This window comes from Rattus norvegicus, chromosome 8 (assembly GCF_021556685.1).
Source record: "Rattus norvegicus strain SHRSP/BbbUtx chromosome 8, alternate assembly SHRSP_T2T, whole genome shotgun sequence".
NCBI classification, from domain to species: domain Eukaryota; kingdom Metazoa; phylum Chordata; class Mammalia; order Rodentia; family Muridae; genus Rattus; species Rattus norvegicus.
The window spans coordinates 126233438-126254526 of record NC_141541.1 but is presented as its reverse complement, the minus strand read 5'-3'; the positions used below and the strand labels follow the sequence as shown (position 1 = coordinate 126254526).

The 21089-nt window shown below is 47.4% G+C and overlaps 1 protein-coding gene across 1 annotated transcript in view; it reads right to left on the bottom strand.

The window, feature by feature from the left end:
- Positions 1–21089, bottom strand: part of Itga9 (integrin subunit alpha 9) — a 309149-nt gene that overhangs the window by 88584 nt on the left and 199476 nt on the right. The window contains 1 exon segment of the mRNA NM_001420002.2: positions 13362–13512. Coding sequence (NP_001406931.1) covers positions 13362–13512 — 151 coding nt within the window.

Genomic DNA, 21089 nt, shown 5'->3' with positions numbered 1-21089 from the left:
GCCGTCTTGAGCGACTCGCCTTGAAAGTGAGGAGACAGATTCCTGAGAGAAACGGAATACCCATTCTGTGGTAGAGGTAGACATTAGCGGGAAGACTCAGTTTACAGCAAAAACAAACTCTCCAGCCCTTGATGCCACTTGCCATAAAGAAGCAAGCCGAGCTGGTAGTTTACAAAGACCCCCAAAGCCTGGCTTGGAGACCCAGCCTGATTAGAAATTTAAAACATTTGCTTTTCAGAAACCGCAAAAAAAACGAGCTTTTCTTTTCTTTTCTTTTTTTTTTTTTTTTTTTTTTAGGTATGGGCCTTGAATTCCTATTCTTTCCAGGACTTTTATCATGAAAGGGCGTTGAATTTTTTTTTAAATTTATTTAATACTTAATAATAATTCTTTGGTTTCCGGGCAAACATCCCCCTCCCCCCTCCCCTTCCTTATGGGTGTTCCCCTCCCAACCCTCCCCCCATTGCCGCCCTCCCCCCAACAGTCTAGTTCACTGGGGGTTCAGTCTTAGCAGGACCCAGGGCTTCCCCTTCCACTGGTGCTCTTACTAGGATATTCATTGCTACCTATGAGGTCAGAGTCCAGGGTCAGTCCATGTATAGTCTTTAGGTAGTGGCTTAGTCCCTGGAAGCTCTGGTTGCTTGGCATTGTTGTACATATGGGGTCTCGAGCCCCTTCAAGCTCTTCCAGTTCTTTCTCTGATTCCTTCAATAGGGGGTCCTATTCTCAGTTCAGTGGTTTGCTGCTGGCATTCACTTCTGTATTTGCTGTATTCTGGCTGTGTCTCTCAGGAGCGATCTACATCCGGCTCCTGTCGGTCTGCACTTCTTTGCTTCATCCATCTTGTCTAATTGGGTGGCTGTATATGTATGGGCCACATGTAGGGCAGGCTCTGAATGGGTGTTCCTTCAGTCTCTGTTTTAATCTTTGCCTCTCTCTTCCCTGCCAAGGGTATTCTTGTTCCCCTTTTAGAGAAGGAGTGAAGCATTCACATTTTGATCATCCGTCTTGAGTTTCATTTGTTCTAGGCATCTAGGGTAATTCAAGCATTTGGGCTAATAGCCACTTATCAGTGAGTGCATACCATGTATGTCTTTCTGTGATTGGGTTAGCTCACTCAGGATGATATTTTCCAGTTCCAACCATTTGCCTACGAATTTCATAAAGCCGTTGTTTTTGATAGCTGAGTAATATTCCATTGTGTAGATGTACCACATTTTCTGTATCCATTCCTCTGTTGAAGGGCATCTGGGTTCTTTCCAGCTTCTGGCTATTATAAATAAGGCTGCAATGAACATAGTGGAGCACATGTCTTTTTTATATGTTGGGGTATCTTTTGGGTATATGCCCAGGAGAGGTATAGCTGGATCCTCAGGCAGTTCAATGTCCAATTTTCTGAGGAACCTCCAGACTGATTTCCAGAATGGTTGTACCAGTCTGCAATCCCACCAACAATGGAGGAGTGTTCCTCTTTCTCCGCATCCTCACCAGCATCTGCTGTCACCTGAGTTTTTGATCTTAGCCATTCTCACTGGTGTGAGGTGAAATCTCAGGGTTGTTTTGATTTGCATTTCCCTTATGACTAAAGATGTTGAACATTTCTTTAGGTGTTTCTCAGCCATTCAGCATTCCTCAGCTGTGAATTCTTTGTTTAGCTCTGAACCCCATTTTTTAATAGGGTTATTTGTCTCCCTGCGGTCTAACTTCTTGAGTTCTTTGTATATTTTGGATATAAGACCTCTATCTGTTGTAGGATTGGTAAAGATCTTTTCCCAATCTGTTGGTTGCCGATTTGTCCTAACCACAGTGTCCTTTGCCTTATAGAAGCTTTGTAGTTTTATGAGATCCCATTTGTCGATTCTTGATCTTAGAGCATAAGCCATTGGTGTTTTGTTCAGGAAATTTTTTCCAGTGCCCATGTGTTCCAGATGCTTCCCTAGTTTTTCTTCTATTAGTTTGAGTGTGTCTGGTTTGATGTGGAGGTCCTTGATCCACTTGGACTTAAGCTTTGTACAGGGTGATAAGGATGGATCAATCTGCATTCTTCTACATGTTGACCTCCAGTTGAACCAGCACCATTTGCTGAAAATGCTATCTTTTTTCCATTGGATGGTTTTGGCTCCTTTGTCAAAAATCAAGTGACCATAGGTGTGTGGGTTCATTTCTGGGTCTTCAATTCTATTCCATTGGTCTATCTGTCTGTCTCTGTACCAATACCATGCAGTTTTTATCACTATTGCTCTGTAATACTGCTTGAGTTCAGGGATAGTGATTCCCCCTGAAGTCCTTTTATTGTTGAGGATAGTTTTAGCTATCCTGGGTTTTTTGTTATTCCAGATGAATTTGCAAATTGTTCTGTCTAACTCTTTGAAGAATTGGATTGGTATTTTGATGGGGATTGCATTGAATCTGTAGATCGCTTTTGGTAAAATGGCCATTTTTACTATATTAATCCTGCCAATCCATGAGCATGGGAGATCTTTCCATCTTCTGAGGTCTTCTTCAATTTCTTTCCTCAGTGTCTTGAAGTTCTTATTGTACAGATCTTTTACTTGCTTGGTTAAAGTCACACCGAGGTACTTTATATTATTTGGGTCTATTATGAAGGGTGTCGTTTCCCTAATTTCTTTCTCGGCTTGTTTCTCTTTTGTATAGAGGAAGGCAACTGATTTATTTGAGTTAATTTTATACCCAGCCACTTTGCTGAAGTTGTTTATCAGCTTTAGTAGTTCTCTGGTGGAACTTTTGGGATCACTTAAATATACTATCATGTCATCTGCAAATAGTGATATTTTGACCTCTTCTTTTCCGATCTGTATCCCCTTGATCTCCTTTTGTTGTCTGATTGCTCTGGCTAGAACTTCAAGAACTATATTGAATAAGTAGGGAGAGAGTGGGCAGCCTTGTCTAGTCCCTGATTTTAGTGGGATTGCTTCAAGTTTCTCTCCATTTAGTTTAATGTTAGCAACTGGTTTGCTGTATATGGCTTTTACTATGTTTAGTTATGGGCCTTGAATTCCTATTCTTTCCAGGACTTTTATCATGAAGGGGTGTTGAATTTTGTCAAATGCTTTCTCAGCATCTAATGAAATGATCATGTGGTTTTGTTCTTTCAGTTTGTTTATATAATGGATCACGTTGATGGTTTTCCGTATATTAAACCATCCCTGCATGCCTGGGATGAAGCCTACTTGATCATGGTGGATGATTGTTTTGATGTGCTCTTGGATTCGGTTTGCCAGAATTTTATTGAGTATTTTTGCGTCAATATTCATAAGGGAAATTGGTCTGAAGTTCTCTTTCTTTGTTGTGTCTTTGTGTGGTTTAGGTATAAGAGTAATTGTGGCTTCATAGAAGGAATTCGGGAGTGATCCATCTGTTTCAATTCTGTGGAATAGTTTGGATAATATTGGTATGAGGTCTTCTATGAAGGTTTGATAGAATTCTGCACTAAACCCGTCTGGACCTGGGCTCTTTTTGGTTGGGAGACCTTTAATGACTGCTTCTATTTCCTTAGGAGTTATGGGGTTGTTTAACTGGTTTATCTGTTCCTGATTTAACTTCGGTACCTGGTATCTGTCTAGGAAATTGTCCATTTCCTGCAGATTTTCAAGTTTTGTTGAATATAGGCTTTTATAGTAAGATCTGATGATTTTTTGAATTTCCTCTGAATCTGTAGTTATGTTTCCCTTTTCATTTCTGATTTTGTTAATTTGGACACACTCTCTGTGTCCTCTCGTTAGTCTGGCTAAGGGTTCATCTATCTTGTTGATTTTCTCAAAGAACCAACTTTTGGTTCTGTTGATTCTTTCTATGGTCCTTTTTGTTTCTACTTGGTTGATTTCAGCTCTGAATTTGATTATTTCCTGCCTTCTACTCCTCCTGGGTGTATTTGCTTCTTTTTGCTCTAGAGCTTTTAGGTGTGCTGTCAAGCTGCTGACATATGCTCTTTCCTGTTTCTTTCTGCAGGCACTCAGCGCTATGAGTTTTCCTCTTAGCACAGCTTTCATTGTGTCCCATAAGTTTGGGTATGTTGTACCTTCATTTTCATTAAATTCTAAAAAGTTTTTAATTTCTTTATTTCTTCCTTGACTAGGTTATCATTGAGTAGAGCATTGTTCAATTTCCACGTATATGTGGGCATTCTTCCCTTATTGTTATTGAAGACCAGTTTTAGGCCGTGGTGGTCTGATAGCACGCATGGGATTATTTCTATCTTTCTGTACCTGTTGAGGCCTGTTTTTTGACCAACTATATGGTCAATTTTGGAGAAAGTACAATGAGGAGCTGAGAAGAAGGTATATCCTTTTGCTTTAGCATAGAATGTTCTATAAATATCCGTTAAGTCCATTTGGCTCATGACTTCTCTTAGTCTGTCTACGTCTCTGTTTAATTTCTGTTTCCATGATCTGTCCATTGATGAGAGTGGGGTGTTGAAATCTCCCACTATTATTGTGTGAGGTGCAATGTGTGTTTTGAGCTTTAGTAAGGTTTCTTTTACGTATGTAGGTGCCCTTGTATTTGGGGCATAGATATTTAGGATTGAGAGTTCATCTTGGTGGATTTTTCCTTTGATGAATATAAAGTGTCCTTCCTTATCTTTTTTGATGACTTTTAATTGAAAATTGATTTTATTTGATATTAGAATGGCTACTCCAGCTTGCTTCTTCTGACCATTTGCTTGGAAAGTTGCTTTCCAGCCTTTCACTTTGAGGTAGTTTCTGTCTTTGTCTCTGAGGTGTGTTTCCTGTAGGCAGCAGAATGCAGGGTCCTCGTTGCGTATCCAGTTTGTTAATCTATGTCTTTTTATTGGGGAGTTGAGGCCATTGATGTTGAGAGATATTAAGGAATAGTGATTATTGCTTCCTGTTATATTCATATTTGGATGTGAGGTTATGTTTGTGTGCTTTTCTTCTCTTTGTTTTGTTGCCAAGACGATTAGTTTCTTGCTTCTTCTAGGGTATAGCTTGCCTCCTTATGTTGGGCTTTACCATTTATTATCCTTTGTAGTGCTGGATTTGTAGAAAGATATTGTGTAAATTTGGTTTTGTCATGGAATATCTTGGTTTCTCCATCTATGTTAATTGAGAGTTTTGCAGGATACAGTAACCTGGGCTGGCATTTGTGTTCTCTTAGGGTCTGTATGACATCTGTCCAGGATCTTCTGGCTTTCATAGTCTCTGGCGAAAAGTCTGGTGTGATTCTGATAGGTCTGCCTTTATATGTTACTTGACCTTTTTCCCTTACTGCTTTTAATATTCTTTCTTTATTTTGTGCGTTTGGTGTTTTGACTATTATGTGACGGGAGGTGTTTCTTTTCTGGTCCAATCTACTTGGAGTTCTGTAGGCTTCTTGTATGCCTATGGGTATCTCTTTTTTTAGGTTAGGGAAGTTTTCTTCTATGATTTTATTGAAGATATTTACTGGTCCTTTGAGCTGGGAGTCTTCACTCTCTTCTATACCTATTATCCTTAGGTTTGATCTTCTCATTGAGTCCTGGATTTCCTGTATGTTTTGGACCAGTAGCTTTTTCCGCTTTACATTATCTTTGACAGTTGAGTCAATGATTTCTATGGAATCTTCTGCTCCCGAGATTCTCTCTTCCATCTCTTGTATTCTGTTGGTAAAGCTTGTATCTACAGCTCCTTGTCTCTTCTTTTGGTTTTCTATATCCAGGTTTGTTTCCATGTGTTCTTTCTTGATTGCTTCTATTTCCATTTTTAATTCCTTCAACTGTTTGATTGTGTTTTCCTGGAATTCTTTCAGGGACTTTTACGATTCCTCTCTGTAGGCTTCTACTTGTTTATTAATGTTTTCCTGTGTTTCTCTAAGGGAGTTCTTCACGTCTTTCTTGAAGTCCTCCAGCATCATGATCAAATATGATTTTGAAACTAGATCTTGCTTTTCTGGTGTGTTTGGATATTCCATGTTTATTTTGGTGGGAGAATTGGGCTCCGATGATGCCATGTAGTCTTGGTTTCTGTTGCTTGGGTTCCTGCGCTTGCCTCTCGCCATCAGATTATCTCTAGTGTTACTTTGTTCTGCTATTTCTGACAGTGGCTAGACTGTCCTATAAGCCTGTGTGTCAGGAGTGCTGTAGACCTGTTTTCCTGTTTTCTTTCAGCCAGTTATGGGGACAGAGTGTTCTGCTTTCAGGCGTGTAGTTTTTCCTCTCTACAGGTCTTCAGCTGTTCCTGTGGGCCTGTGTCTTGAGTTCACCAGGCAGGTCACTTGCAGCAGAAAAGTTGGTCTTACCTGTGGTCCCGAGGCTCAAGTTTGCTCGCGGGGTGCTGCCCACGAGCTCTTCACAGCGGGAGCAACCAGGAAGATCTGCGCTGCCCTTTCCGGGAGCTTCCGTGCACTAGGGTTCCAGATGGCGTTTGGTGTTTTCCTCTGGCGTCCGAGATGTGTGTGCAGAGTGCAGTCTCTTCTGGTTTCCCAGGCGTGTCTGCCTCTCTGAAGGTTTAGCTCTCCCTCCCACGGGATTTGGGTGCAGAGAACTCTTTATCCAGTCTGTTTCCTTCAGGTTCTGTCGGTGTCTCAGGCGCAGGGGTCCTGCCGCTCCTGGGCCCTCCCCTAGGGGAACCTAGAGGCCTTATACAGTTTCCTCTTGGGCCAGGGATGTGGGCAGGGGTGGGCAGTGTTGGTGGTCTCCTCCGCTCTGCAGCCTCGGGAGTGCCCACCTGGCCAGGCGGTGAGGTCTCTCTCCCACGGGGTTTGGGGGCAGAGAGCTGCTGCGGGCCAGGCAAAACGAGCTTTTCTGATACGCTACCGTGACCTCATCAGGCCTTGTCATGGAGGAGTAGAGGACACAGGGTCTGTCCCCTCACCTCAGTCTCTCAAGGTGATTAGAAGACAGAGCCATAGGTAACTCCACAGCCACACTCAGTGACAGACAACCACAGCTCTAGGCTCTCGGTCGCGCTCGGCAAGCTGTGTGGAGTGTGGTGGGTGAAGTCTCCCAGGGCCCAGGACCATCCTTTCTCTCTCATGTGCCTCGTCTTCCAACATTCCCATCACCAAAACTTATCTTCTCACGTTTCTGTCCTGATGGCCCTTCCCGTAAGATGTCACCGCATGGCCAGAGTACTGTACGGCACCCCGCTAAAAGATCCAAGTTCAAACCCGGAAGCACGGTTTCTGCTGGAGGTGCACGGCGTGTGCGCCGTCACAAAGTCAGATAAGTCACAAGTTGAACTGTCAGAAGGTGCGGTCCAGCAGAGACTGAGCATGTGTGCAGTGTGTGCTGGCGTGTGGTGGGGTCGGGGTCTGTCACAGAAGGGGCACGCTATACACACGCTTGGCATAGGCCCTGTCCGAGAACGAAGACTCTGGAACCCTGCACCCAGGGCACACTGATCACCAGAGACACTGCTGTCACACCAGCTCTGTGTCTGCTCACCACCACAGCTCACTTCCCTCCATGCCACACTCCACACCTATTGTTTTACTCTATGTCTGAATGTAAACGCTGCCTCGGCTGCTTCTACCGCCATTCCAGAGATCAAACTTTAGCCTAAAAGTCTTTAGCATAAAAAACGACATGGATGCTACATTTGGGTTGACTTTTCCATTCCCTTCCATCCCCTAAACACATATAGACAATATCACACACACACACACACACACACACACACACACACACACACACACCATCACAGACAATCATACATACACATACAATCATACACACATATAATCTAAACACATATAGACAATATCACACACACACAATCACAGACAATCACACACACAGACAATCACACATACACATACAATCACACACACATATAATCACAGACGATCACACACGCACAATTACACACACTCAATACACACAATCATACACTCACATAATTACATACACACAATTACACTCACACACACAATCACACAATTGTGCACATACAACCACACATACACAATCACACATATACTATCACATATACTATCATACACACTAGCAAACACACACAATCACACACACAATCACACATACAATCACACACACATACAATCACAGATAATTACATACACTATTACACACATACTCACACACAATCATTCACACAATCACACACACACACACACACACAATTACACATACACATGCTAATAAATTTAGCTAGTTTATCTGCCTCTAAGGGGAGAACATGAGACACACCAAGGATGTGAAAAAAGTTTGACCAGAAATACAGAGTCATATGACAGTCAGGCAGGTTAGAGCATGGGGCTAGCACACATGGAGCTAGCCAGTGTACATGGGGAACAGCTAGGCTAGAAAGCTAGACCAGTGGCTACAGGCTGGACGTGATCAGGGAAAATGTTTTGTTTGGCTTATACGACACTCAGAAAATATTTTAATTATCTGCCAAAGTGACATAAAAATGAAGGTCTGGTTCTTATTGAACAATAAAGTCCGGCAGCACCAGTTCACACTTCTACCTCAGCCACTGGGCTGCTGAGGCGACTGACCTATGGGTGACATCAGAACCCTCATCTCCCACAGAATCTAGCATATTCTGTGCTAAGTCTGGACACCTTCATCTCTGCACACGCCTGCCTTGCCCAACCCCTGGAACTGTGAAGTGTTCTTCAACCAGAACTCTAAGTTACAACTTTCGGGAGCTTAGGAAGTAAGAAGCTCAGGGGTGGGCACCAAGGAGCCCTCCCATATGGCTCACATCTGTCAGAGTGCTCCGCTAACCTCCTGCTGCCAGCACTTAGACCCCTTCACCTGAGGGACAGTTTCTAGAACCACAGAGGCCATGTTGGCACATTCATGATAGCTCGGACGTGTTAGGGAATGGTCTCCCAGGAGAGCCCCGGCCTAAGCCTTAGAGCAATGGCTCTAAACTTTCTAATGCAGCGACCCTTTACTACAGATCCTTATGGTGTGGTGACCCCAACCGTAAGATTACTTCGCTGATATTTTATAACTTATTTTGCTACAGTTACGAATCGTAACATAAATATCTGTGTTTCCCGATGGTCATAGGTGACCCCTGTGAAGGGGTCACTGGATCCCACAGGGGTCACGACCCAGAGGTTGAGAACAGCTGCCTTAGAGAGCCTATGAATTTCTGTTTCTTCATCCCTCCAGTATCCTCATGTCTATACAGTTTCCGGGGCGGCATGGCTAAGCTCCGCCCCTACCGGGGTAGCAGGTTTAACAGCGTTTACCTTTCCTTCACTCTCTCTCAATTTCCTAACAAACTAAATGTCCTCAGCTCCATGCCTCCCGCTCGGTATCCGGATTCACAGAGCAAGATGGCATCTCGGGCTTGCAAGCCTTGGGTCTATGAGCGTCGGGATTTGTATCAGTCACTCTTCTGTTGCTGTGGTAAAATGTCATAACTTCAAGCAACTTCAGGAAGAAGGGGTTAATTCTGACTTATGGTTCCAGAGGGAGAGAGTCCCTCATGGTGGGGGTGGGGTGGGGTGGGGAGTTGAGGGAATTGGCAACAGGAGGCAGGAACAGGGAGCTGTCTGGTCACATTTCATCTACACACAGTGACAAGGACATAAATCTTCGAATCTTGTCCCCAGTGACACACTGTTTTCAGTAAGGATGTTCTTTCTAAAAACTTCAGGACCTCCCCAAATGCCAACACCCACTGAAGACCAAGTGTTCAAATACCCAAGTCTTATGGGGGCATTTCTCATTCAAACTGCCCCATGGTTGGAAGATAAAATGTCCTCCTCAGACTCGTGTGTTGAAGGACTGGCACCCAGCTGGTAATGCTTTTGGGAGGCGGTAGAAAATCTGGAGGTGGCAACTCAGCTGGAGGAAGGTGGTCCTGAGGGGCTGTGCTGCTGACGGTAGCTTTGAAGATGGTATCTGGGTTCCCTCTCACGTCCTTACTCTGTGGTTCATGTCTGTCAGGAGGGTGGACAACTTTTTAAGCCACCTGATCCTATTGCCAACATATTCAGCTCAAGTACACGGAAACAACCAGCCATGGGCTAGGCTGTCTGAGACAATGCGTCAGCATAAAGAATTCCTCCCTTCAAGCTGCGATCTTAAGCATTTGGTCACAGTGACTGGCACCAGTGCGGGAAGCCTCTCTGCTACGTTGTCTTTGCTCTTGGTGCAGCTGTCTCTGTTCAGCCAATGGCTGCTTGTTTCCTTGTACTTGGGCTGAACATTATGGCATCAGGAGCATGGGGCATAGGGAGTTGTTAACCCTTGTGACAGATGAGAAACAGAGCGGGGACCAGATAAGCCCTCCAAAGGCACATGACCTCCCAAGGGTTCTGCCAACCTGAGGACTAGCTATTACATCAATGGCTGCTTTACCCTGGCACACCAACACTTCCTAGAAACTTCTCAACCCGTCTGCAGGGCGGTTGGTACCCTGTATTTTAATTATTAATTATTTGATGACATTCCCATTAGGCTGGGAACGGGAACTATACCTTATTCGTCTCTGTCACCTCTAGCGAGTGTTACTGTCACTTAGTAACTGATACACAAACGATTCTTGCACGGCCACCAGCTCCCTGAGAAGATGACATGAGCTGCGATTTCAGGGCAATATTCTCTGAATGGCTGTAGGAGGATGACTCTCTAGTAGTGGCTTCAGTCAGGAACCAGTACTGATTCGTGTGTGTGTGTGTGTGTGTGTGTGTGTGTGTGTGTGTGTGTGTGTCACGGTAGGCTGCAGGTCTTGGGAAGAGGGTATCCATAGAGGATCAGGTTCAGGATGGCCTTGTGGAAATAGCTGGCGAGTCTTAACTCCATCCTGAAGATTGAGAGGCAGGAGGATGGACAAAAATCTAGCTCATTCTTAAATCGTTACTGTGACAGCTGAGATCAGAAGGCTTAAAATTCTTTTTTAGATTTTATTTTTATATGCGGGCATTCTGTCTGTGTACCGCATGCATGCTTGGTGCCCATGGAGACCAGAAAAGGGCAACAGATTGTCTAGGACTGGGATTTGGGTGGTTGTGAGCCACCATGGGGGTGCTGGGAATTGAACTTGGGTCCTCTGGAAGAGCATGCAATGCTCTAGCTTCTGAGTTATCTCTCTGGCCCCAGAAGGCTTACTTGTAATTACTCCTCTGAATTAAGTATCTACCGTGCTGGTAAGTGTCCTGTACTCAAGTTTAATTGAAATAAGGTATCTATAAAGGCCACAGTTTGAAGACTATTTTATTTTATAGGTATGTGTGCATATCTGAGTGTATGCATATGTGTGTATATTCTCAGGAAGTCAGAAGAGGAATCCCCTGGAACTGATACTGTGGATGGTTGAGCCACCATGTGGGTGTCCTACAAGAGCAGTAACTGGTCAAGATAGGTAGGCTCAGCCAGCCCTGTCTCAGCCAGTGTTTGTTTCTAATTACTTCACTGCTTTATTAGACAGGAAGCAGGGGCATAGCTATGGAAGGCCCATGTGCTCAAGAGCTAATTTCTGAACTCTGTTTTGTTTTTGTTTTAGCAGTGAATGACAGAAGTTTGTAGGAGAATTCTCTAGCACCCTCCTCGGCTTCGAGATGAACAGATCTGAGGTGTGTCACTGTCACCTCAGGCTCTCAGAGACCTGAGAAGACCAAGCAGCCCCTTCCCCATGGTCACTGCTCACCGGAACACTCTCTTTCTCTCTTTGTCTCAGCTCCTCATCCCCACACAAGGGTCTCCTGAAGTTACCCTCTCGGTAAAAGGGGATACTCTGGACAGTCTATTATTTCTTTCTCTTCTAATAACCTTTTAAATGTTATTTCATCTTGGATTAGGCTTTCCTTAGTTTTGTGCTTTAGAATCTTTTTCTAAGATTCATACAGGGCCTAGTAAGTAGTCCGTGTCACCTGTGTGACAGAATGGGTGAGGTCCCTTGGTCACTTATCACTACCTACCCCTAGGTGCAGTTAGAACTGGGCTAGACTGTTTATATCCTCAGTATAGCCTTGAAGTATGACTGTCATGGGTGGGGCGTCTTTGTTTCTGTCACAGGTCTGCTCTTCTGGCTGGTCCGCAGAGGTGCGTGATGTCTCTATGCCCCGTCCCACTCCCACTCATGTTCACAACCATCATGAGGTACCATGATATCCTGTCAGCTTTTTACCAGAATGGAACCCAAAGTTCTCTAGGCCAAATGTTTTTATAGGTTATGCCTCAATGGTAAAGAGACCAACCTGAGGCACATGATAGCTACTGACTCACCTTCTCAAGTACACTGTTCTCTAGTCACCACAGCCTTTGAGTAGAATTCATGGCTAACTCCACCCTGTCTCCCACAACCTCGGCTGGCAGCCCACCTGCTCAAATGTGTACCTTGGGGTGCCCATGTGCTGAGGACTAGGGTGAAGGCTTTCAGCATAAAGTGACTAAGATCCATGTGAACACCAGCTCAATGAGCTTAACACTGCTAACAGGGAAAGGCTGCACATGCTCAAATAACTGTGGTTGGAACATCTGTGTAGGGCGGAGTCTATCCTGCCCTGGGTCTTAGAACAGGGGTCTATGGTCTATCCTGGCCTGGGTCTTAGAATGGGGTCTATCCTGCTCTGGATCTTAGAAAGGGGTCTATCCTGCTCTGGATCTTAGAAAGGGGTCTATCCTGCCCTTGGTCTTAGAAAGGGGTCTATCCTGCTCTGGATCTTAGAATGGGGTCTATCCTAACCTTGGTCTTAGAAAGGGGTCTATCCTGCTCTGGATCTTAGAATGACATCTATCCTGACCTGGGTCTTAGAATGGGAGTCTATTCTGACCTGGGTCTTAGAATGGAGTCTCTCCTGCCCGGGGCCTGTCCTCCTCTCTTACAGAGGTGGTTGCATTGAGGGACATCAGGGGGGGAAAAAGCGTTAGCCCAGCTCCCCTTTCTTGGAATCGTGCTGTCATTAGAATAAACGAATTGGCTCTACAGAAGCTCACTCAATTCCTGTAAATCTTCGAATTTCCTCAATGCCCTTGAATACGGCAGGAATACACACATAAACACAGCAAAGCGTCAGCTGACACAGACGGCCATGTACCTAGAGTATGGAGTGTGTTGCCAGTAATAGCCATCGTGACGGGCAGGTATCCGTTTACACTTCTTTTTAACAGCTACCGACACAAAAGTGAACTCTTATAGAACATATGTATGGCGCGGCTAACAGTTGTAGCCGCTCAGAGAGGGTCAGTCCACAAGAGAAAGGCATGGAAGATAGACCTTCTCTGAGGTATGTGTTTACAGCTGCTGCTTGGCTGTACCAGCAACCTTTTGAGGCCAGGATGAGAGCCAATCTGTAGCAATTCCAAGCTCTTATGAAGGAATGATGTTGGCAGACTCATTGCCTGCTCTGTGCTGTGACGCGTGTCAGCAGGTGGGTCAGATGGGAAACGGCTCCCTCTCGGGGGAGTGAGCGCTCCTTACCTTCTGCCACATGTTGATGAAGAAGAGCTCCCTGGAGACATTGAAGGACACATTGGCGTCGTAGGCGTCGTCTCCAAGGTTGGAGATGGAGATGTTCAGAGAGATGTTCTTCACCGCCCCCAAAGCCAGGTGTGTGGTCTTCTCATCAACACTGCAAAGAAAACCAAACATCGGTTACCATTCTTACAGCAATATGACGGGAGGCACCAGGCGGTAGTTTGGAGGTGTTGGGCAATGGGAACACAGCTGTGACACTCAGGAGCCCCATTCACTAACACACCGCCACAGCATACGAGCACCTGTGGATCCTTTTGTTCTCCTAAACAAGGGGGTTCTACATCTTGAACTTACTAATTGTTGCATGACTCATAAGAAAGTCTATACATCGAGCTTGGAGAGCCGAAGACATTTAAAAAGCTTTATGTGAAATTCATTCTTTCTGTTCATTTGAGCAGACCCTGTATTTTTCTCATCCTGTGCTGGATGAGAAGGTCAGTGTTAATTGTGCATGTGACAGAATTTAGAATTCTGAGAGATGGCCTCTGGATGCGCCTGTCTAGGGTGTTAACTGAGGTGGGAAGATATCTCTGCTGTGGTGGAACTCTTCCCTGGGGAGGGATTGCAGACTGTGAAACTGGCGCTCGCCTCTGCTTCTTAACACACATGCAATGAGCCATCTCTCTGAGTGCTTACTGCTGGGACTTCCTGCCATGATGTACTGTAGTCTGGAAGTGCTAGCCAAAATCCACCCCTTCTCCCTCAAGCTTCTTTGCTTAGAGAATTTTCATCTTAACAACAGGAAAAGAAAGCAAGACACTGGAACCAGTAGCATGTGATTTCAGGGACTAAGAAAATGCTCACACAAAATGGCATGTAACTTCAGGGAGATAGAAGATGCTCACACGAAGTGAATACACAGGGTAGGAAGTGGTCTGGAGGAGTGGTCTGTAGTTTCCATTACAGGAGTCTGGAAGCCTCACCGTGGAGGCGACCTCTCACTAGAACCGTGGGAGAAGGAGGACAGGGCACACAGAATGGAGGGCTTACCAAGGGCTTAGCCTGTGGTAGGCATGGATCTGGAGTGTTCAAGGAAGAGAATGGAGGCCAGAGAGGATTGAGCAGGTTGAGAGGAGATGAGCTCCAAGAGGTAAAGAAAATGGAGTTGCAGATCCTGTATGAAGACCATAGTGTGATGTGGGGGGGAGCCCTACCTGCTCTGAGGGGCAGTGATTCAGGGCCCACATCAGGAGGAGGCTCCTACTATACATGCAGTGTAGATTGTCTACAGAGGACTTTTGGGAGAAGTTTGGCGAGGAGTCTCCTGGAGCAAGTCAGGTGGAAGGAGGTGAAAGTCAGCCTTTCAGCCAGGGGCAGCTGAAGTACGGAGGAGAGTACACTGGAGGTGTGTTTTGAAGGTTGTGCCAACCGTAACGCCATGTGGAGATGAGGGACGTTAGCAGAGGAATGACCAAGGGTAGCTTCAGGGCTTGGGGATCTGACAGCTGCTTTTAGGGCTGCCATTTACTGATGCGGGGAAGACCGTGGGCAGAGAGGGCAGAGACAACAGATGCTGTTGCCTTCTGTAGGAGGTACACGGGTTGATACCCGAGCTGGGAGGTGGAGGAGGCATTTGGGCTGCAGATCTACATCTGGGATAAACGGGAAGGACGGAGGGGATGAGCAGAGGAGGACAGCTTTCTCATTGAGAATCTGAGGTGAGGAGGGGATGGGTGTCGCTAGGCATATAGGAAGAAACCAGGGGAGATGGCAAAGAGTGGCCACATGGGGCCTTTTCCAAGGGAGGATGGTCAGGGTTGTCAATTGTGACTGATAGGTCAAAATAGCACGAGGACTTAGAACTGATCACTGGTGGTAGTCACTTAGAGCAGGGCTTCCAAGACTCCTGCCTGTGTCCCTCCATGCATATCCGAGTATCATTCCCACTGCTGTGATAAAATATCCCCCCAAAGCCACTTATAGGACAGATCACAATGTCAGGTCACAGGCAAACAGCAAACACCACGCCCTCAGTTAACAGCACAGAGAGGTCAAATGCATGCTCAACTGTTCCTCAACTCAGGATCCCCCCTCATATGCAGTCAGGGTCTATAATGGCCCCACCCACTGTGAGCTGGGCCTTCCCACATCAATCAATGTAATCAAGACAATCCCACAGACACGCCCACAGACACACCCACAGAACACCCACAGAACGCCCACAGATACGCCCACAGAACAACCTGATCTAGACAAACCCTCGCTGGCGCTTTCTTCCCAGGTGATTCCAAATGATATCAAGTTGACAATTAAAACAGATGATTACCGTGTCTGATAAATTTTTACATGACCCTGGATGAGTATTTAAAACAAGTATATAGATCAAATATTTGTCAGTAACAAATAATAACTATATTTTAAGATAATTCTTGGGTATACACATGAATTGGATTTTTTTGAAGACTGAAGCAAGTGTGTGTATACTTATGACCCGGATGTGCTTATCTGTGTAGCACAATGACCCATACGCATACTAATTTGTGCTGCCCGTAACCCATGGGTGTTCAGCCACAAATTGGATTCAGTGGGTCATTTGAAGAGGAGGATATAAAATCGGGAGGAGTTGGGTGCTATAGGTGGGTCTAGGGAGATTGAGAGAAAGAAGGGGTAACTATGATCAAAATACATTGCCTGCAAGCATGAAAGGCTCAAAGGGTAAAACTGCTGTTTAAAACAGCTTGGTACATAGCAGTGATGGTAGAAGATTATTTAAAAAATGGTTTCCTATAATGAAATAATTTTGTTTCATGCAGAAAACATGGCGTGTATGGTAAAAAATGCTGCAGTCTGTAAGCATGGACCCATGAGCACGGACGTATCAGGCAGCATTCCGCACTGGGGGGGTGGTGAGGAGGGCACACGTGGTGCAAAGTTCACACTGGTGAGACTACAGGGAAGTAGACTACTGGGAGACTACAGTGCAGCGCAGGTGAGGACTGCCAAGGATATCTTACATCTGAGTTAGAGTTTGGGGATAGTGAGTTCAGATCCCTGCCACTGCCGAGCCCCGCAATCCCTGCGTTCGGCTGTAAATCCCTGTATTGGGTTGTGAGCCACAGCTGAAGCAGCTCTGGCGCAGACAGAGGACACTGGTGACCTCGCTATAAGTAACCCTTGCGAGTCATGGTTGAAAGCTGGACCAAAGTGAGGGGACTACATTAGAACAGAGAGCAGGGGGTGGAGGGTGGGGGGTCTGGAGGTGAGCACAGAGGGGATCTGGAGGTGAGCACAGGGGTATCTGGAGGTGAGCACAGGGGATCTGGAGGTGAGCACAGAGGGGATCTGGAGGTGAGCACAGGGGGATCTGGAGGTGAGCACAGGGGGATCTGGAGGTGAGCAGAGGTGGATCTGGAGGTGAGCACAGGTGGATCTGGAGGTGAACACAGGGGGGATCTAGAGGTGAGCACAGGTGGATCTGGAGGTGAACACAGAGGGGATCTAGAGGTGAGCACAGGGGGGATCTGGAGGTGAGCACAGAGGGGGATCTGGAGGTGAGCACAGGGGGGATCTAGAGGTGAGCACAGGGGGGATCTGGAGGTGAGCACAGGGGGATCTGGAGGTGAGCACAGGTGGATCTGGAGGTGAACACAGGGGGGATCTAGAGGTGAACACAGGGGGGATCTGGAGGTGAGCACAGGGGGATCTGGAGGTGAGCACAGAGGGGGATCTGGAGGTGAGCACAGGTGGATCTGGAGGTGAACACAGGGGGGATCTAGAGGTGAGCACAGAGGGGGATCTGGAGGTGAGCACAGGGGATCTGGAGGTGAGCACAGGGGGGATCTAGAGGTGAACACAGGGGGGATCTGGAGGTGAGCACAGGGGGATCTGGAGGTGAGCACAGAGGGGGATCTGGAGGTGAGCACAGGTGGATCTGGAGGTGAGCACAGGGGGGATCTAGAGGTGAGCACAGAGGGGGATCTGGAGGTGAGCACAGAGGGGGATCTGGAGGTGAGCACAGGGGATCTGGAGGTGAGCACAGAGGGGATCTGGAGGTGAACACAGGTGGATCTGGAGGTGAACACATGGGGGGATCTAGAGGTGAGCACAGGTGGATCTGGAGGTGAACACAGGTGGATCTGGAGGTGAACACAGGGGGGATCTGGAGGTGAGCACAGAGGGGGATCTGGAGGTGAGCATAGGTGGATCTGGAGGTGAACACAGGGGGGATCTGGAGGTGAGCACAGAGGGGGATCTGGAGGTGAGCACAGGGGGATCTGGAGGTGAGCACAGGGGGATCTGGAGGTGAACACAGGGGGGATCTAGAGGTGAACACAGGGGGGATCTGGAGGTGAGCACAGGAGGATCTGGAGGTGAGCACAGGGGGGATCTGGAGGTGAGCACAGGTGGATCTGGAGGTGAACACAGGGGGGATCTAGAGGTGAGCACAGAGGGGGATCTGGAGGTGAGCACAGGGGGATCTGGAGGTGAGCACAGAGGGGATCTGGAGGTGAACACAGGGGGGATCTAGAGGTGAACACAGGGGGGATCTGGAGGTGAGCACAGGGGGATCTGGAGGTGAGCACAGGGGGGATCTAGAGGTGAACACAGGGAGGATCTGGAGGTGAGCACAGGGGGATCTGGAGGTGAGCACAGGGGGGATCTAGAGGTGAACACAGGGGGGATCTGGAGGTGAGCACAGGGGGATCTGGAGGTGAGCACAGGGGGGATCTAGAGGTGAGCACAGAGGGGGATCTGGAGGTGAGCACAGGGGTCTGGAGGTGTGCACAGGGGATCTGGAGGTGAGCACAGAGGGGATCTGGAGGTGAACATGGGGGGATCTGGAGGTGAGCACAGAGGGGGATCTGGAGGTGAGCACAGGGGGATCTGGAGGTGAGCACAGGTGAATCTGGAGGTGAACACGGGGGGATCTGGAGGTGAGCACAGAGGGGGATCTGGAGGTGAGCACAGGGGGATCTGGAGGTGAGCACAGGGGGATCTGGAGGTGAACACAGGGGGGATCTAGAGGTGAACACAGGGGGGATCTGGAGGTGAGCACAGGGGGATCTGGAGGTGAGCACAGAGGGGGATCTGGAGGTGAGCACAGGTGGATCTGGAGGTGAGCACAGGGGGGATCTAGAGGTGAGCACAGAGGGGGATCTGGAGGTGAGCACAGGGGATCTGGAGGTGAGCACAGGGGATCTGGAGGTGAGCACAGAGGGGCTCTGGAGGTGAACACAGGTGGATCTGGAGGTGAACACAGGGGGGATCTAGAGGTGAGCACAGGTGGATCTGGAGGTGAACACAGGTGGATCTGGAGGTGAACACAGGGGGGATTTGGAGGTGAGCACAGAGGGGGATCTGGAGGTGAGCACAGGTGGATCTGGAGGTGAACACAGGGGGGATCTTGAGGTGAGCACAGAGGGGGATCTGGAGGTGAGCACAGGGGGATCTGGAGGTGAGCACAGGGGGATCTGGAGGTGAACACAGGGGGGATCTAGAGGTCAACACAGGGGGGATCTGGAGGTGAGCACAGGGGGATCTGGAGGTGACCACAGGGAGGATCTAGAGGTGAACACAGGGGGGATCTGGAGGTGAGCACAGGGGGGATCTAGAGGTGAACACAGGGGGGATCTGGAGGTGAGCACAGGTGGATCTGGAGGTGAGCACAGAGGGGGATCTGGAGGTAAGCACAGGGGGATCTGGAGGTGAACACAGTGGGGATCTGGAGGTGAGCACAGAGGGGGATCTGAAGGTGTTTGTTTCAGTAAAATAGAGTTTGGACAAATAGGATAAGTGCTACCGGAGAAGTGGACTGTGGAGATCATGTTTTTAAGGTGGGAATTATCACAGTGCATCGGCACACGAATGGGAAAGTGCCATCAGAGAAAGCACATGGATGAACACGGGACAGGAATCAGTTACTGGTGGGGCCTGGTGAACACGTGGAAAGCTGTGACTGAATGGACAGTGTGTGAGACACAGCTGCTGGGTGTGGGTGGAGGATGCAGACTCCTGTGTGGCCGTCTGTCCTTGGCATGGAGAGAAGGGGAGGGAGTTTGGGGTGTGGCAGTGGCAGGAGAGCCGGGGGTGGGGTGAATTGGCTGAGGATGATGATGATGAAGACAGAGGTGATAACAGAGATGAGTTTACCAAGCCATGTAAGCTCTGCACAGAACGAAGTCACTCCCAGTTGTTAACTGGTCAGCTGGTTAACGGAAGACGTGGAGATGCCTGAGACCTTGTGCAACGGACAGTTGTTTCTTTGGGCTCTTTGGCTCAGAGACTCCATGGCAGATGTGAAGGGTATACCAACAGATCAGGGACAGTTAACCCCTCATGGTCTTTAAGCTGTGGGCACCTGATTAAAGACAGACCCATGATCTACGATGTCCAAGTGGCCCTGCTTTGGTGACTAGCACTCCCGTTGACAGCTCTGGGTTTTGGAGATTTCACAAGAGCATTATGGTCCTGTGGTCATCTGAGTTGGCCACAGAAGGTTTGAAGACCCAGAAGTCACTTCCATGAGCTACACCTTGCCTCCCTTGCTTCCTCTTGAACTTGTTCATGCTCCCAACCCCCAACCCTCTTTTAAGCCCCATCTGAACTGGCTTGTATCTTTCCAATACGTTAGATTTCAGTTAACTGCCATATGCTTTGTTGTCTGTGGCAATTAACATAGCTAATATGGCGTGCAAGAGAAGAGGACTATTCACACACTCAAACGGCTATGATTCTTTGAAATACAGATTTCATGGGGGAAGGAAACCGTCATTACGCATCTGCAGAGAGAAGCCCTGCTGTCTAGCGTGTCTGGCACGCCAACAAGAAAAACATGCGCGACAAGAAATCGGATGGCCTCGCTTTGGAAGCGAGAACTCTGAGGATCCAAACAAGATGTGAAAAATTAACTCAGGGAAGAGAGTTACGAATTCTTGAATGGTCTCCAACGAATTAAGACCTCGACCTCAAGCCTTTGTGCTGAAGATTTATTATTGTTGGCCAGTCTGGTTCTAAACAATTGATGGGTTATTTCTGTCCCCATTTGCTTTTGTAACATGAAAGGGAACTGTCAGTCCTTGAGTATGGAACAGCATTAACCTAGCTTGACCAGGAGAAGGACCTGCATGCATGCTCACAGAGGGCCAGTCGCCTCAGAGAGAGCAGGCACTGTGGAATATTAAGCAGAGAGACCACATAGGCAGGCACAGCATCACAGGCTAGAGAGCTGCCGCCTCTCTGAGTGTTGTAGTTCACAAGACTAGGTCTCTTTCTCTCCTGTGTGAATGCCAAGGAATCAGGCCAGAGACACCTGAACTCCTGCCAGGCCCCTCACCATGGGCCTCTGCCACTTAACCATGCAGTAAGGTCATTCCTGGGTTTTCGTAGTCAAGTGATTCTGGCTCTGTGATTAAGGGAAGCCAGGCACCTTCCAGGGTAGACTGTGGACTCAAAACTTTGAAAAGAGAAACCTTGGAGTTGTTTTCATTCTTTCTCTAAAGCTAAAACTCTATAACCAAAACAGTAGGTCGCTGCTCCCTAAGTTATTCTTAGAAATGAAATGAAAATACATTTACTAGCACAGGACCGGGTACTGTCAAACAAGCCTTTCTGAGGACTCACAGGACTGGATGGGAGAGCCGCTTTTAGAGCTGAGGAAATCACGAAGCAGAGAGGTGGAGGCTGGAGGAGAAGTGAGAGCCTCCCATGCCTCCAAAGCCCACTCCTTCCCAC